Raw genomic sequence first — 18,011 nt, forward strand, 5'->3', positions numbered from 1 at the left:
TCTGTAGGTTACACAATCATGGGGAAGACTGCTGACTTGACAGTTGTCAAAAAAAAAACAACCAATGATACCTTGCACAAGGAGGGCAAGACACAAAAGGTCATTACAAAAGAGGCTGGCTGTTCACAGAGCTCTGTGTCCAAGCACATTAATAGAGAGGCGAAGGGAAGAAAAAGATGTGATAGAAAAAAAGTGTACAAGCAATAGGGATAACCGCACCCTGGAGAGGATTGTGAAACAAAACCCATTCAAAAATGTGGGGGAGATTCACAAAGAGTGGACTGCAGCTGGAGTCAGTGCTTCAAGAACCACTACGCACAGACGTATGCAAGACATGGGTTTCAGCTGTCGCTTTCCTTGTGTCAAGCCACTCTTGAACAACAGACAGCGTCAGAAGTGCCTCGCCTGGGCTAAAGACAAAAAGGACTGGACTGCTGCTGAGTGGTCCAAAGTTATGTTCTCTGATGAAAGTAAATTTAGCATTTCCTTTGGAAATCAGGGTCCCAGAGTCTGGAGGAAGAGAGGAGAGGCACACAATCCACGTTGTTTGAGGTCCAGTGTAAAGTTTCCACAGTCAGTGATGGTTTGGGGTGCCATGTAGTCTGCTGGTGTTGGTCCACTGTTTTCTGAGGTCCAAGGTCAACGCAGCCGTATACCAGGAAGTTTTAGAGCACTTCATGCTTCCTGCTGCCGACCAACTTTACGGAGATGCAGATTTCATTTTTCAACAGGACTTGGCACCTGCACACAGTACCAAAGCTACCAGTACCTGGTTTAAGGACCATGGTATCCCTGTTCTTAATTGGCCAGCAAACTCGCCAGAAAAATCTATGGGGTATTGTGAAGAGGAAAATGCGATATGCCAGACCCAAGAATGCAGAAGAGCTGAAGGCCACTATCAGAGCAACCTGGGCTCTCATAACACCTGAGCAGTGCCACAGACTGATCGACTCCATGCCACGCCACATTGCTGCAGTAATTAAGGCAAAAGGAGACCCCAACTAAGTATTGAGTTCTGTACGTGCTCATACTTTTCATGTTCATACTTTACAGTTGGCCAAGATTTCTAAAAATCCTTTCTTTTCATTGGTCTTAAGTAATATTCTAATTTTCTGAGATACTGAATTTGGGATTTTCCTTAGTTGTCAGTTATAATCATCAAAATTAAAAGAAATAAACATTTGAAATATATATGATTTGAATCTGAACGAATCACGAAGACAATTGTCGCCACCTACTTGCGCAGTGTTAACTGCAAAAAGAGTCACCGAATGAATCAGTGAACAAACGGTTTCAAAAGATTCGACTCATTGGGATGAATCAAAATATTTTGGAGTCAATAATATAACTCTTATTTCTTTGCACAGATGAATAATAACATTTAGAAAATTACCCTACTGCACACTTTATTGATTTCTCTGCACACGTTTGTACTGTAAATAAAATGTCAAAATGAATGATCTTAATATTTGACCTTATATTATTATTTATTGTCCAGTATTAATTTACATAATTAGTTACTGCATAGCAATTCAACTTAGAGACTAGATAAGATTCAATACATTAGCCTACAGAAAAATATCTTAGATAAAATATCTGCTAGTTGCATAAAATAGCCTGCTTAGACTAGTCTTAAAAGTTAAAGCTAGACATAATTTTGTAAAGTCAGTTATAAAAAGGTAGGAAAGGTCTAATCTGAAGGTAAGACTGAGTGCCACTTGGTTATTTGCTGGTCAAACTATTTATTAAGACACTGTCTTAACAAAGTGGCTGTTTATGCAACCCTGGTGTGTTTATTTGTTTTCAGAATGCACTTGAAAAAGCCATCTCAACTACCGGATAATATACTGACCAAAGTGGATGCCTATAATAGTTTCACCACTATCAACCACACCAGCCGCTGATGTGTGTGTGTGTGTGTGTGGAGACCATCGGTCGACTGCGCATGCGTACTATCGAACAGTCAGCGCTATACTGTCACTAAAACCGTCCAGTTTCCTCTTTATGCGCTTTCTCCACAATAGTCAAACATAACACTCCTGGACTTTACTTTCCTGCTGTTTTAACTTTTCAAACTGCTTGACATTTTTCTAGCTACTTCCTCACCAACAGTAACAACCTTTTTAATGGGCTTACTGTGAAACATTTCTTTTATAATTTGCATTTTCTTAATTTTCCTCCAAAATGCCCGAGTTCATATCGGTGGACGAGTTTATCGCGGAGACTTTGGAGGACTACAGCTCTCCCACCACCTCTTCCTTCTACACCAAAATGACAAGTTGCCGAAATTCCGCCTACAATATCGAGGAGGTATGAGATTATACTTTCCTGTGCTGCGTTCTGGTGTAATCGCTTGTTATGTATTTGTTAAGTTGTAACTTACAACATGATGAATGAAATGAAGGCGCTCTTTCCTGTCCATCATCAGGAGCAGGTCTCAGAATGTCTTTGTGAAGGCAGTATGCCCTTTATCCTGTTTTACGTTGCTTTGTTTCAATACAGAACAGCTTAATCCAATGAACGCGTTGGCTTTCATGTATTTTTCTCTATGAACACTGCTTCAAACATTACTACAACAGATACTGATGCTCTTTGTCTTGTTGAATCCATTTCCAACACGAACCATGTGATTTCAAGCTAAATCCTAAATGAAAGTATATAAATTATTTTATTAATTTAACCGGGATGCTTTAAAAATTGTTATAATGATTGAATATCATGTCTCGTTTCCTTTTGCTGCTATATGGCATATAAAGAGGAAGGATCACACATTTTATTGCGTGTTAAAATCATTTCCTCGTCGTTATTGCACATTAAATTGCACCGAATACTTTGCAATCTTTCCGTTTTTGTAGTAATGTATTTTACTTTTTATTTCTTATTTTGCCGTTTTGTCGCACTTCTTATCGCCTATCCCTCCTCGTGCGTCAGTACGAGCTTTTGCTGTATTATCATGAGCACGTGCCTTTCATCTCGCATTTATTGAGCTGCATAAACAAAAGCCGGCTTAGGATTCATGGATCTTCTGGAGCAAAGGAACCAGCCCGTGAATATGACTATAATGTTTCTGTGTCAGCATCCTTTGTTGCTGTTGTTGTTGAAAGAAATCTCCTATGAACCAATCACTGGCTTCTGATTTTAGGGTTAGGGATGTGATGATTGGTTGATAGGGATGTTGCTCCAGGACCAACAAAGGATGTTGATCCAGGATCATGTCCTTTTTAATGAAGATCATATTGCAGGTATTTTATTTATCTTATATATTTGTCCTGAAAACAATGTTATTATTTTACTATTGCAGATTTTTTTTTTGACACAGCACAGGCCATCTTTTTCCTAATAAAGTTTATAATAATATAAACCAGAACCAAATTTTTATGCACATTGGCTCTTGGAGTGAGTTAATTTTCAGACCCCCAGTTGTGCCAATTTGAGGCGTACAGCCGGGTCAGGGTGGTAACAATTGAATGATGACTGCTTTAATAACAGTGACATAGTGGAATGTGAAGTAACCATGGTGATGACCTGGCCTGTACAATACACAGCCATACAAATTGAACTGTGCACTGCATTACATGCTTGATCGTTTGGGTTTCATGTGACAGGATGGGACCCTTAATATCTAGTGAGCTTTGCACACGCATAGCCTCAGGGGGGTTCAAGACAAAAGCGGTATAAGAGAGTCTGAGTGGTGGTCAGGTCTTTCTTCTGAAGAGTCAGCCACCACTATCCAAACCATTCTTCATCCTTCATAACAGAAAGCTCAAGACTGTTCCAAAACCAGACTTCATAAATGAAGCACACCTCAATTTAATCTGTCTTAGTGCAGATTTACAAGCACTGAAGTAAATCCTGCAGCTCCGACAAGCCCCTGAAAACAACTTCTTAGAAGCATACAAGGCCAAATATATGAAACATGGATGACTTAAAGGGATAATTAATGATGAAAAATAATTTACTCATCCTCATGTCGTTCCAAACCTGTATGATTTTATTTCTTCTTTGGGACAGAAAATTAGATATTTTGAAGAATGTTTGAACTGTTTTAGTCCATGAGTTAATAGAGCCCAACAACACTGGACTTTATATAAACACACACACACACACACACACACACACACACACACACGCACACACGCACACATACACATTTTCATCTCTTTAAATAGTGAATGCTTTCAGCTCTGTGCTTAACACTCTTTTGGTGCAAGACCTGTTCCAGTTCATTCAGTGTTGAATCTCACTTGCCCTCTTATATTTGAAACTGTGAGCTGTTGGATCCACCAACCTGATATTTGAGAAAATTAAAGAGACGGAAATGAGACAACACAGATGCTTTGCCTTAATCTGCACTGACCTCAAGAGAGATAATGGGAACCCCATGCTATAAAAGAGTCTGTGTTTAGGTCATGTGACTTAATGACAAAGCAGGCGCTGAAAAGATTTCCCTGGACAGTCTGATGATGATCCAATACACACCTCAGCTATCTCTCTTCAACACAACATGGTGCTTGTGTGTTCCCATTGTATATTGCTGAAAGTAAATTGAAATGAGAGGCGAGTGGGGATTAGCACAGGCACCGGAGAGGAATAATGAAAGATAATTGGAGTGCTTGGATAATCTGCTGCACCAGCAGGAGTAGCTGAGGCTGTTGTTTTTCCCATATAAAGTAATGCAGAGTTGTTTTAGAGTTGCAAGTTGTTTTAAACAAAGAAATTAATAGTGTTTTTTAAAATATATATTTAAAGGTGAAAGATATTAATCTTCTAGAAAAATAATACCACTGAGAGCATCTTAAAAATAAAATTAAATTAAATTAATTCAGTAGGTAAAGTAATTGATAACCCATTTGACTTAACCCTGTGGCATTGTTTCCCCAGGGACCCGGTTAAATGCATTACTGTCAATTAAGCAGCTCTTAATGCTATGAAAGGCAGTTTGGTGCACTTACTAGTGATTTCACAAACATGGATCCCATTTTCTTATGTACTTGAAGGGACAGTTCAATGAAAACTCTGTAGTTGTTTACTCACTGTCATGTTGTTTAAACCTGTATGACTTTTTTTCTTCTGTGGAACATAAAGAAGATGTTTTAGGTGCCTCAGTTTTTTTTTTTTTTTTTTTTTTCCTCCATACAGTGGAAGTCAATGATAACCAAAAGTTTTGTTATCAATATGTCAAAAAATATCTTCATTTGACTTCCGTGGTAGAAAATCATACAGGTTTTGGAATGAAGGCGAGTTAATGACAGAATAGCTATTTTTAGGTGAACTATCCCTTTAAAAGTTAATTTCATTATGTCATATGTCATTTTGGCAACATCTTATCAAATGAAGTGGCATCAGCATATGTTATATCATGTAAACATCTTCTGACTTATGATAACCCTGCTCTGTATTCTTCATGCTGCTGAGCTTCATCTGAGTGGGTTTTTGCTATTTCTGAATTTCCGTGTGTGTGTGTCTTTAGAGCTTAATATAGCAAAATAGCATGCCCTATCACTTTAAATAAGACCCACTGGTCTAAATGAGTGATTATAGCACTTCTGGACTACGTTTGTATAGGCTATCCAAGATGTCAGTTTGAAAATTTCCATTTTTTTTGTCACTTTTTACCTTTTTGCCTTACAATGGACAGATAATGACTGAGAAAGTGAACTCATGGTTGTGTGGTGCAGTATTGTTTGAGTTTCACTTCTGGCCTTGGTTAAGTAGCTGAAATCCACCAGTTGTGAAAAGAGTGAACTGTGTGGGACTGTGGGCTTTGCTTCATTAAGCACAAAAGAGGGAGATAAACATTTGGTTGTGCTTCTCAACTATAGAATGCCTTAGAGCTCAAAACATTATTACTGCATGTCTTATGGTGGATTCCTGACAGGAAGCATTGGGGCTTTTATGTTTTAAAACAAGAAGCTGTTCTGTTTTTTTGATAAATTAGATATTGTTTTCCCAAGGAAAATAAATAAGTTTTGGAAAAAGAACCTGAAAGAAATAAGATTTTAATGAAAATGTGAGGAACAGCACCATTGTCAGAGGAACATCTTCACTGGCGAATTAATTCAAAAAAATTTTATACGTCATATTATATTATAATATTATCCCTTATTAAGGTATTATTTCATATTTAGGTGAAAACCAGAGCAGTTAGTCCGTTTGATTCAGTTAGTCATTTCTAGTGGTGAAAATCCACTAATATGAAAGCAGTATATAATATTCTATGCCATTTTGATATACATGTATGTATGTGTATATATACTGTATGTATATATATTTATAAATATATAATATTCTATGCCATTTTGATATATTATTTTATATAAGTATTTTTTTGCATTTTCACGTAAATTATCCCTTTAAATTTTATATCCATCCATCCATTCTTCATACAGGTTGTCCTCTTTAGGGTCGTGGATCACTGTGCTGTCCATAAAAAAGGTTAATGCTTCTCTCCCAGGTAGAATTTTAGGAAGAGGATGACATTTCTCTTGGCAGTTTAAACTGAATCAACAACATTCTGGTGACAACCTTCATAAGCCCATCACTGAGTCTGTGTACTTTGAGTATTTATGGCTGTTTATCGCTGGTCTTACTTTGTTCTATCCTTTCTATGTGTGCTGAGGGAAATTTCACAATCATTTTCATGTAATAGCACTAAATGCACACAAAAGCCAATCCAAAATGCCAGGCACCATTGCTGCCATAAAGAACAAAAGATCTGTGAGGTTTAGCTGTGCTGAGTACAGAATTCTCACTCTGCCTAGTCAGGGGAATGTGAATTTCGGTATGGAGTGCTGTTCCAGGTGAAGCACTGCACGGTTGAATTGTTACTGGCTCAGTATATACAGAGCTGACTGGAAGGGCTAAAGTTAAGAAAGTTAAACATCCTTGATGTAAAACGAGCTGCTCTGAATGTGATTCCTGGGTTTCCTATTTATCTAACTTAAAGGAAGTGTTAAAGCTACAAAAAGAACATAAGAACAACATATAGCATATAAAGGTCCATACAACTTATGCAATATATTCGGTCTTCTCAAGCTATGATAGTTTTATGTGAAGGACAGGCAAAATTGAAGTTGGAAATCTGCATTGAAAATAAGCCTAGCAACTTCTGCAATAAATTTCTCCTTTTGTGTCTAACAAAATATCAAAAAATCATACAAGTTTGAGGATGAGTAAATTACTCCAGCTTTTTCAATTTGGGATCAGTTATCCCTTTAAGTGTTTGTTAAGTGACAGTTGACTCTTGCCCAATGTCAGATGATTTCAGATCACACCCAACATGTTTCTCAATTTTGCTGTATGAGGAGTTCATTACAGGCTCTCTGAACTAAAAACAGTAAATTACATTTTCCTCTTCACACTATCATGCACAACACCAATGAATATTAATTGCTTATAATCCTTTTATGCTGGCATTTGACAGGCCTATTTCCTTAGGGAATAAAAACAGCAAGATAAGACGAGAGTGTCACAGACAGAGGTCCTTGGCTTTGAAACAGGAAGAAGTCTCCATAGAAACTGAGATTTTTTTTTAAAGGAAGTTGATTTCATCAAGGCTAAGGAGAACAAAGATTCTAGTAGTTATGTTGCATGGTTTTAAATATGTTATGAAACTGCTCTCCTGCGCTTAACATGCTTAACAATAAACAGTGTTACTGACATGAACGTTATATGTTTGACTAGCATTTATGCATTTTAGTGCGCTACATTTCCATTGTGTTTCTATGTAAACGCATGCTAGACAGTCATCTTTAATGGCTGCATTCACGTCTCATTCAAACAGGGAATGTTCTCAGAACTATGAACAAACGCTCTTCTGGGAACATTAATGGAATGTTCTTACAAAGATATCAGGTCTTTAATAATGTTCTAAAAACTTTAGCACAAACATGTTATTTGTACATCATTCATGGAACATTCTTCTAAACATTTTAATTGGATGTTTTTTAAATTTTACAATTTTTTTCAGAACACTCAGAGAATATTCAAAAGTAACATTCCCATAATGTTTGGAAATCGATAAAATGTAATGTATCCTTAACATTTGTATATAACCAAAGACATTTTGAATGTTCATAGAACATATGTTTTCATAACTCAGTGGGAACATTAGTAAAATGTTTTTTGAACATATTTTTCTTAGCTGGAGGCACGTCATTTTAAAAGTGAGGTTCAACTTCTCCTTGGTGACGTATGCAGGACTTCTTGTGGTTCCACTTTGGAGTGTGGCACTTATAACTTAAAATCCAATCAACAACCACTGCATAGACTGAATATCCATTACACACTAGGTGTGTCACAATACGGAAAAAAAGATTGCAACTCTGTTTCATTGTGACTTAAAGAACTCAAACACAGGACGTGTGTGAAAGTGGCCATCTAACATCCCCCAGCCCACACTAGCAACCGCATAGCAGTGTTAAAAAAACACACAGTTAAAACTGTGAATAGCGAGGTGACCAAAATAGCAATTACTTTTTCTTTGAAACATGTGAAAACCTAATTAATATGTGTTAAGGCTAGAATACATCACATGACTTTTAAAATCTGAAATGATTTTAAAACACTAGGATCATTTGTAGCATCATGGTTCCAGACCAAAATTGGGCGTTATAAAATACCAGACTTTCAATTTGGTCCGAACACAAAAAAATTAAATAGTCTATTCCTTCTCTGTCAACTTCTTCAGACTACAAATCAGGGCAAAAATCTGGGCAAAATGTGTGTATTCCAGCATTTAATGCCTATTGTCATTGAGTTTGTATGCAGTGTTGTGCTTTCTTGCATTGCATTATGGTTATATGATATGGGTGTGATACTAAAAACACTGTTTTGAGTTGATTTACATTTTGCAGTGCTGTTTTTGACCTGGAACAAGTGCAGCATTAGACTATCTATTAAATGTACTGTTGTAGATAATTGACTCTTCAGTTTGATCCTCACATGATGGCAGCTGCCCTCTTTCCTTTTTTTGTCAACTGGAGCAAACAAATGAATTGCTTTGCCAAAGGCATTCTGGGGACACCCTCAAGTATTAAATCCAAACCTTTCTTTTTTAGCTTTTAAGATTTTGGAAGTTTCTCTCTTTGTAAAAATGTGATAATGCTAAATCACCTGTGGTTAAAAAGATGGGCACCATTTAGGGTGGTGCTAAACATGCTGATGGGATATGAGCTAGGGAAGTGTTACGACCCTCTGCAGGGCTTCATTCTACACCCTGAGGAACAAACTGTTTATCCTGAATGAAGGGAGGGATAATTGGGACAGACATCCACAGGAAATACTGTTTCCCATTCAAGATATGAAGAAACTAGGCTGTCAATCTCAGGCATGTTGCGACACTATGTGAAATAAAATCTGGAATCTTGTTTATGAGGCCCCATAATGCAACACATGTTTTCTTATTGCACAACACGAGCCCTACACTAATGTGGTAGGTGGAAATAGCTTAAATTAGCCAAATTGTTGAAGACAATTCACTATTCTAAACCACACACAGCAATGTATCATGCTCTCAGATGGCAGACTGTAAACAAGTGACTACGAAGCTGTTAATTAATTTTTCCTTGTTTACTCTTGCTTATGTAGTGACACGACAATCAGACTTCATGCTCCAGTTGCTGCCTTATAGTGACTCAACTTTTGCATAATTCATGTCGCTAGATTAGATTTTAGTATAGAAAACATAGCAGGTGTCATTTCAGCAGTCAAGTTTCAGTGGGCAAACGCTTTTTATGATTTCATAATCATTTCACGATTGCAAGTAATTGCTGTTTTGAAACAGGAAATGTGTTTCTGTAAGGAGCCGTGGCTATTTCAACACGTTTTAAACAAGTTGAAGTGGTCTGTAATGAAAATACATTTCCATTTATACATTTTGGAGAAGCTTTTATGCAAATTGACGTACACTGAATTAAAGTTACAGTTCAAAAGTTTGTGGTTGGTAAGATCTTTTAATGCTTTTGAAAGAAGGCTACATTTTATTGATCAAAAATAAAGTAAAAATAGTAATATTGTAAAAAAAAAAAAAAGTTAACTTTTCTATCGTAATATAATTTAAAATGTAATTTTTCTTTCTTTCCTTTGACAGGCCTTGGACTCTGACCGCACAATCTTGCAGAAAATGAAGAAAGCAGCCAAAGCAAAGCACATCTCTGGCCAAGGTAACATGAAATTACATTGAATCTTTTGGGTGTTTTTGTGTTTACATGTGTGAGAAAATACCTAAAAAGGTATCATTTGTCAGTTAGTCGGCTGCTCACAACATTTTGTCACAAATGTCTTTACTATGCCATAGTTGTTTTTTGAATTTCCTGCACATTAGACTGTAAGCAGCATTTATTTAGTCTTTTGAATATGCATTAATTCATTAGAGATTGACAGAGCATGCCAAAACATTTCCTTCAGCCCAGCTATGTTTTAATTGTTTTTTTTTTGTTTGTTTGTTTGTTTGTTTTTTTAGTGTCATGTGCTTTTAATCAGATCAACTTTTTTCTTAGTTATATTTTCATGGTTTGTGCTGAATTTTTGCTGCTGATCTCCCTCCAGACCACGTATTACATTTGGAGTCATACATCAATTCCATGGAGAAGTTGGCTGTGAATTTCTGTAACAATGGAGAACAGGAAGTAGCCTCTGCATTTAATAAGTTTGCAGAATTCTCCAAAGAACTGCTGATGCCAATGAAGAACTTGGTGAGACACATGGAGCTCAGAGGAGGGCTTTCTATTAGGCTTCTGTTTAATCCCATAGAGTGTTTTTAGTACTAGTAATGGTTTGGACTTACAAGATAGGCCTTATCAACTCAGCTTCCTCACCAAAGGTTGTCTAAGTTCTCTGTCTACAGTTCCTTATTCCTTCCATGCGTATTTCTGTTAAATTGATTTTTAAAGTAAAAATATGTTTAATGTGCTTGTTTGCAAGTTTATGCTGACATAAATGGGTTTTGCCAGCTCATACTTTCCATTTTAATATTTCTGTTTTTATCAGTTTAAGAGCATGTTGCACAATGTCAACTTCTTCCTGGACTCACTGGTAAAAGGGGATCTGAAAGAGGTCAAAGGTGTAAGTTGAAATCTGCAATACAAGCGATCCACTTGAAGTGACATTTTTCTTGTGTTTGCTTTGTAAATGTTACCATCAGATAAATGTGGATAAATCTGGCTTTAACTAATTTTATAAGTTAAGATAATTAAATCAGATTCAAACCATTTGTATGAATATTACATTTGACCTGACATTTTTGATAGTACCCCACATACCATTATAGCAAATAATTACCATCTTCTTATACAGTACCATGGTATTCACACGGCACTATAAGATACCAAAAATTAAATGACAATGGTGTCCAAAAAATATGGTAATACCATGCAACTTTTTCATACTTTTGTTGCTTTATTAGTGCTCCTGGTGTATACTGTATGATGCAAATATAGATGAAGTGTGCAGGATATTTTCCCAGAAGGCAACAAGGCATATGTGTTCCCTGCCTGTGCATGTAGAAATCTATTACATAGATCATTACCATAAGCACAGTGTTTAATGTGAGCAGATGAGACCTATGATAAGACAGACTTCTCTTAATTCTTCTCTTTCTGTCTTGATGCTCTTGTCTTTTACCATAAGATGATGTAAGTCTGACTCTGTTCTAACTCCTTGTTTTCATCTTGTCAGGACCTGAAAAAGCCTTTTGACAAGGCGTGGAGAGATTATGAGAATAAATTGTGAGTGCTTTTTTGAACACTGTTTTTAAACTAGGCTGTTTTGTCTTATTTGACATCCACTGAGCAGTGGTTTATTTTGATTCATTAGATAAGAGATATTATAAAATATTCGAAATGAGCAAGAGAACAAGAAAACAGTGTGTGTGTGTGTGTGTGTGTGTGAAATAACAACCAATTTTAGAAGCAGTGTAGGATTCATATTCTTTGTGCCTCATATGTTACATATTCTCTGTAGTATCACCATCACTCTCACTTGTTCTCTTTCTCATATTTATTCACACATTTTTTTTTTACAAGCTGTGTTTTTTTAGGTTTTTTTAGTGTAGGTTTATCCTTGTGTACGTGTCAGTAGGATTCAAGAACACCAAACCAGAAATGTGGTCCTTTTGGCATGTATTAAAATGTGTATCATGTGAAAATATAATTCATATTGTGAAATTCCCTTTTTTTTTTTTTTTTTTTTTTTTTTTTACAAAAACTGTAGATTAATCACAACCCTTGATTGTTACCAGAAATCCTTTCAGTACTTCCTGTATCGTTATTTTGCTCCTTCTAATTTCTGTTCTTCATTTAATTGTACTTCTTGTAAGTGTCTCGCTTCACTTCTCTTTCCACAAATCAAATACGTGCCATCTGTTTGTGTATTATGTAGTACTACACTATACAGTAGACCTGACCACATGTCATGTGATTTCTGTCCCCTTCAGCTCTAAAATCGAAAAAGAGAAGAGGGAACTGGCGAAGCAGTATGGTATGGTGCGCACAGAGGTGAGCGGAGGAGAGATTGCAGAAGAGATGGAGAAAGAGCGTAGGATGTTCCAGCTACAGATGTGTGAAGTAAGATCCGCTCATGTTTGTGTAAGCTGCTGTAGAGGAACATGACAGATGTTGTTAGATTAATGCTGTGATCAGCTTATCTGTATTGTCATCTGTAAATATGAATGGTAAAACTTTTCCTAGGACACTATTACTTTAAACCAGGAGTTTTTATCTTTTTGATGCCTAGCATGGGTGAATATGATGGTCCCATTTATATTGTGTAATTTTTTTTATTTATCGTTATATTATTAAGACTATGTTGCTTTCAAAATTAATAATAAATTGAATATGAAAGACTCTAAACAGTCACTGACTGTATATCTGCATGACCTAACACTATACTATTAAAGGTTTAGGGTCTGTAAGAATTTATAATGTTACGAAAGAGCTGAACATAAAAATCAGTAAAACTGTCAAATATAATTACAAATATTAAAATAACTGTTTTCTATTTGAATATATATTTAAAATGCAATTTATTCCTGTGATTCAAAGCTGAATTTTCAACAGCCATTATTCAAGTGTTCAGTGTCACATGATCCTTTAGAAATCATTCTGATATGCTGATTTGGTGTTCAAGAAACATTTCTTATTATCATCAATATTAAGCAGTTGTGCTGCTTAATGTTTTTGTTGAAACCGTGATGCTGTTTTTTTCAGGATTCTTTGATGAATAGAAAGTTAAAAAGCATTTATTTGAAATAGAATTTTTTATAACAATGTAAAAGTCTTTATCAATGCAATGTGTCCTTGCTGAATAGAAGTAATAATTTCTTTAAATCTCATTTGTTCTCCTCGTATACAGTACCTTATTAAAGTAAATGAAATTAAGACCAAGAAAGGAGTAGACCTGCTACAGAACCTCATCAAACACTACCACTCTCAATGCAAGTAAGTCTGTGATAAAATTGTGATTTTTAAAGGTTTTGTAACTTTATTGTGCATTTCTATGGATATATAACAATCCTTTGTATGAGAAGTCACCGTAAAGCAAGATATTCAGTCTCCCACAATAGATCTGTCTAATGGCATGAACCATACCACGGCAAAATGAACAAAGTCATCCGTGTGAAGAGAAATCTGTGGGCTGGGCAGCACACCTGTGCCTGCTTGGCACATCACCATCAGTGTTAAATGCGTGTGTGGTGTGACTGATTGCCTTTCTTTATAGTCGCATCCCTCCACGCTCAAGTCTGTTACTCTGTTTTGAGTGTGACTGGAATTTGAGAGGGTGTGAAACCACTGAAAGAAGCGCGAAAGAGGAATAGAGATGCTGCCTTAACTAACAACGCTGTTTTGTTATGGGATTTGTAATTAACATTGCTCTCTCCTGTCAGTTTCTTCCAGGAGTGTTTGGCTGCAACGGAAAAACTCAAGCAGTACATAGATGTCCTGACGGGACAGCTGAGTGCTGTGAGTGATCCTGCCCATGTTTGCTGCTTGCACGGATATGTTCTTAATGTATAGGGCAGATGACATGCTGTGTCACAAATCCCACTTTACAATCATAATAAGCCAAAAACACACTTACGAAAGTGGAAGAAATAGGGGTGAACAGCCCTCTAAGGTGTTTTTTCATGTGTTGCCAAAGGCTTCATACACAAAATACCCAAACCTCAAATAGATGGTAACGGGTTTAACCAAACTGCATTGTAATGCTGCATGAAAGGGAAAAAGAAAATACTTATACTAATAATAGTAACAACAACAACAACACTTATAATAATATAATGATAACAATAAAATGTTGGCATATAAATAATTATTGTGTTATTCTTCTTCATAAAATAATAATAATAGTATATATAAAATATATAATATAAAACAATAGTATATATAATTATATAATATAAAATATATTGTCATAATATAAAATATATTGAAATATATAATATAAATGTAATATAATTTAACATAAAATATATTAAAAATATAAACGTATATTGTCATAAATTATGCCAATAATTTAGCTCTAGCTTAGCTCTTGTCTTATAGTACAATGCGATTATAACTCTTGTTTGAAATAGTGAAGAATTGTCCAAATATTTTTATCACTTGACAGCTCTTTAGCTTTTAAATTTAGCATAATTATACTAAACTGACATTTTAATTGTAAATTCAGAGAGCTTAGCATTTAGAGAGTAATGGCTTACTCAAGGAAAGGTCAGAGTGCATAAAAAGGCATTGAAATCCAAACTGACTTGAAGTAATTCAGACAGATAACCTGTACATCATCTGCCAAGCAGTTTGATAGATTAGGCCCTGTATACTCGAAATCCATTCCGACAAACAGGATCAGCCCTCTGTGTGTGTGTGTGTGTGTGTGTGTGTGTGTGTGTGTGTGTGTGTTTATGGGAGGCATGGTCATGTGGTGGAGCAGCTAATTTGTATTCAGATCACATCTCACTTTGCAGCAATGAAGCTCAGGATGAGCATGACATTGGCCCCAATCACTCAGTCCATCATATAGATCCCCAGTGTATTAATATTTCTTCATATAAGCTACCATCTTATAAGCTAGGTCTTTATTTTTAAAATTGAAAAGTACTGAGGATCCTTCACATTCTTTGTTCATTCTCAGCCAAATATATCTCAGTGAGTAGATTGCTCATGCTGAGCAGCAAATGACTTTTGGGCGATTGTTCTGTGTCTTTATGGCATCCCATCATCCCCCAAGCTAACACAGTGCATTCATAATATTTCTTCATCTCCTTGTACATGCTTTGTATAGTCAGCCCAAATCAATAGTTTGAAGGCTAAAAATAGTTAAGTCGATCATCGCAATACATGCACACCCACACTGACTCACATCTTAGATATAAAATTCCATCCTGCTGAAAAACTCTTCTTTAAACATCCTAATGTGGATTAAGTTGGTCTAGTTGGACTCTTGGTCTGGTTTATCTGGTTAACCTTCTGATTTCCTTGCTTGACCAGCTGATAAGCATCCAAAATTCCTCTTAAAGTACCTAGCAACCAGGATTGTTTCTGTTAACTGAAACTATTAAAACGTTTTTTAATTGGCATAGAGCTGAAATGATATATATATAACATATATATATATAATATAAAAAAATATATTATCTAAATAAAAACTAAAACTGAAACTAATAATGATAAAAAGAAAAATAAAATTAAAAAATAAAACTGACAAAAGTACAAAAAGAGCTAAAAATATAAAATAAACTAAATGTATAATGATAACTGGAAATATAAAAGTAAAAGCTAATTAAAAATATAAATAAATAAATGCTATAACAGTATATAAATGTAGATCCTTTTACATCCCAGTTTTTCATTTTAGACCACAAAGAACCACAACAGAGCGGCTTTTGTTTGCTTTGATCACGGCATATCAAGTTTACCAGCCTTCACTGCTATACCTCACACTGACTCAGAGAAAAATCAGCACTGAAAGCAGCTGGTAACAGTAAATTTATGGCTGATAAAGCAGACAGCTTTTTTCAGCTGCAGTGATGTTGTGAGTGACAGACAACTTAATGAAAGGGCCATTGTCTTACCCTAAGCCTAAGTAATCACGCTTAGAAAAACACGGCTGGAGGAATGTTCATGGAGGAGAGGACTTGTAGGATGTCTCTGGAGTAATTTAAGTGTGTGTGTGTGTGTGTGTGTGTGTGTGTGTGTGTGTGTGTGTGTGTGTGTGTGTGTTTTTATGTAGATCAAACATAAGCAGGATGATGAGAAGAGACAGCTCTGTTCTCTCAGAGATCAGCTCAGACCTGCTCTGCAGCCCGAATTCAAAGAGGTAAAGAACGACACTCTATTTGCACTTCATTCCCGCTCCGTTTGCACACACATTTTTCCTGCTTTGGAATTCATACAAATTTCTCATGCCTGCTTTCACCTATTACACTCCCAGCTGTTCAGTTTACAAATTCTAAACATTTTTTTTGTTTTTTTACATTTCCTTTGTATGTGATCGTACATTGTATGACTTAGTTAAATTGAAGGCTTTATGTTTAGTGGAGACTGGGGAAAGTAGTCACAAGGGCTAGTAACTTTTTGATTTTGATTTTGATCCTTTTTGCGCTGATATATTTGTATACACAAACACACACACACACACACACACACACACACACACACACACACACACACACACATATATATATATATATACCACTATTGATTCACTCCAGGAAAATCAATAACATTTTATGTTGCAGTGCATGCCGGTATATATTATTTGTCAGGGTAATAAATAGATAGGGTCTTATGAAGTAATTTGTTAGTCCTATTCAAGTATAAATGATAGATTATGGTGGAGGGGGATCAATGTATATTTGTTTCTGTCAATCATCCTCTACAATAAAAAAAAATGACTGGAATGACTGTGAAGAGCAGCTCTTAACATAATTGTTCTTCTAAATGCTTCTCTGACAAAATAGCAGTCCAGGAGAGTAAGTTGAGACGGTTTTTTAAATAAGCATGTGATGTTATCAAGCTGCTCATTTCATGATCATGTTTTTGTTTTCTGAAAGCCGCTGATTTTTGGAATATTTCAGGTTAAACATATGTTAAGCTGTCAACAGCATGCTATCGACTATTACACTAATATCTTTGTACATTTGCCCTGTAGATGTCCATTGTTTAAATATACTAAAATTCTAATCTTAATCTTAAATTAAATTTTTGTTTTTAATTTCAGGTATGATTTGAAATGATCATTGAAACATCATTTATTCTGAAATATTCCTTATTTTTTAAATTCAATTTATGCTCATTGCACGAGTGACATTTATCTGTTGCACATTTCCTGCATGTATTAACTCTTCATCATAAGTGTGAGCTGATACTTCCTCTTAGTGTTAGCACGTCTCTGCATGTAAAACATGAAGTTTGTGTGACTTTCTCAGCTTGAGAGGTTTAGACTTTACTTTTACTTTCAGCCAAAAATGAAACTTCAGTCATCCTATAATCGCCCTCATTTCAGTCTAAGCCTGTATGACTTTCTTTTTACCATGAAACACAAATTAATATATTTCACACAATGTTCACACTGCTCTTTTCCGTAAAATAAAAGTGAACTGTAACCTATCATATCTAATCATATGGACAAATTTTATGGTAATTTAATGTTCCTGAGAACAAAAAAAGGAACTCTTTAAGCTGTTTTGTGTAATATCCCATGCACAGAGGCAATGGAAATCACCTAAGCTTTTTGGGCACCACATATAAACAAACCATGACTTTCCAATTTATGCTTCTGTTGTGCAGGATTCTCTAAGCAGACAGACTGTGTACAGCATGCATCAGCTTCAAGGCAACAAGCAATATGGCACAGAGAAATCAGGCTACCTCTACAAGAGGAGTGATGGGTAAATGAATTAATGGTTGTGATATTATCAAATTTCTGTTCCCGGATCCTGCATTCTTCAAACATGACGTAACATGACTGATAAATCCTTTTGGAAGTGCTCTGGTAGCCCTTCGTTTCAAATTATT

The 18,011-nt window shown here is 35.7% G+C and overlaps 1 protein-coding gene across 4 annotated transcripts in view; it reads left to right on the forward strand.

Moving 5' to 3' along the window:
• The first annotated feature begins 1,957 nt into the window (after positions 1-1,957).
• Positions 1,958-18,011, forward strand: part of LOC109059894 (arf-GAP with SH3 domain, ANK repeat and PH domain-containing protein 2-like) — a 29,867-nt gene continuing 13,813 nt past the window's right edge. For 3 of the 4 annotated variants that reach the window (XM_042766455.1, XM_042766457.1, XM_042766456.1), the window contains exons 1-11: positions 1,958-2,310; positions 10,091-10,163; positions 10,549-10,694; positions 10,990-11,064; positions 11,677-11,726; positions 12,434-12,563; positions 13,351-13,436; positions 13,883-13,958; positions 16,225-16,311; positions 16,955-16,966; positions 17,784-17,884. In XM_042766455.1, coding sequence (XP_042622389.1) covers positions 2,185-2,310; positions 10,091-10,163; positions 10,549-10,694; positions 10,990-11,064; positions 11,677-11,726; positions 12,434-12,563; positions 13,351-13,436; positions 13,883-13,958; positions 16,225-16,311; positions 16,955-16,966; positions 17,784-17,884 — 962 coding nt within the window. In that variant the 5' untranslated portion in view covers positions 1,958-2,184. The remainder of the gene's footprint in view (positions 2,311-10,090; positions 10,164-10,548; positions 10,695-10,989; positions 11,065-11,676; positions 11,727-12,433; positions 12,564-13,350; positions 13,437-13,882; positions 13,959-16,224; positions 16,312-16,954; positions 16,967-17,783; positions 17,885-18,011) is intronic. The other variant, XM_042766458.1, reaches the window with a different exon arrangement.

This window comes from Cyprinus carpio, chromosome A11, assembly GCF_018340385.1.
Source record: "Cyprinus carpio isolate SPL01 chromosome A11, ASM1834038v1, whole genome shotgun sequence".
Lineage (NCBI taxonomy): Eukaryota > Metazoa > Chordata > Actinopteri > Cypriniformes > Cyprinidae > Cyprinus > Cyprinus carpio.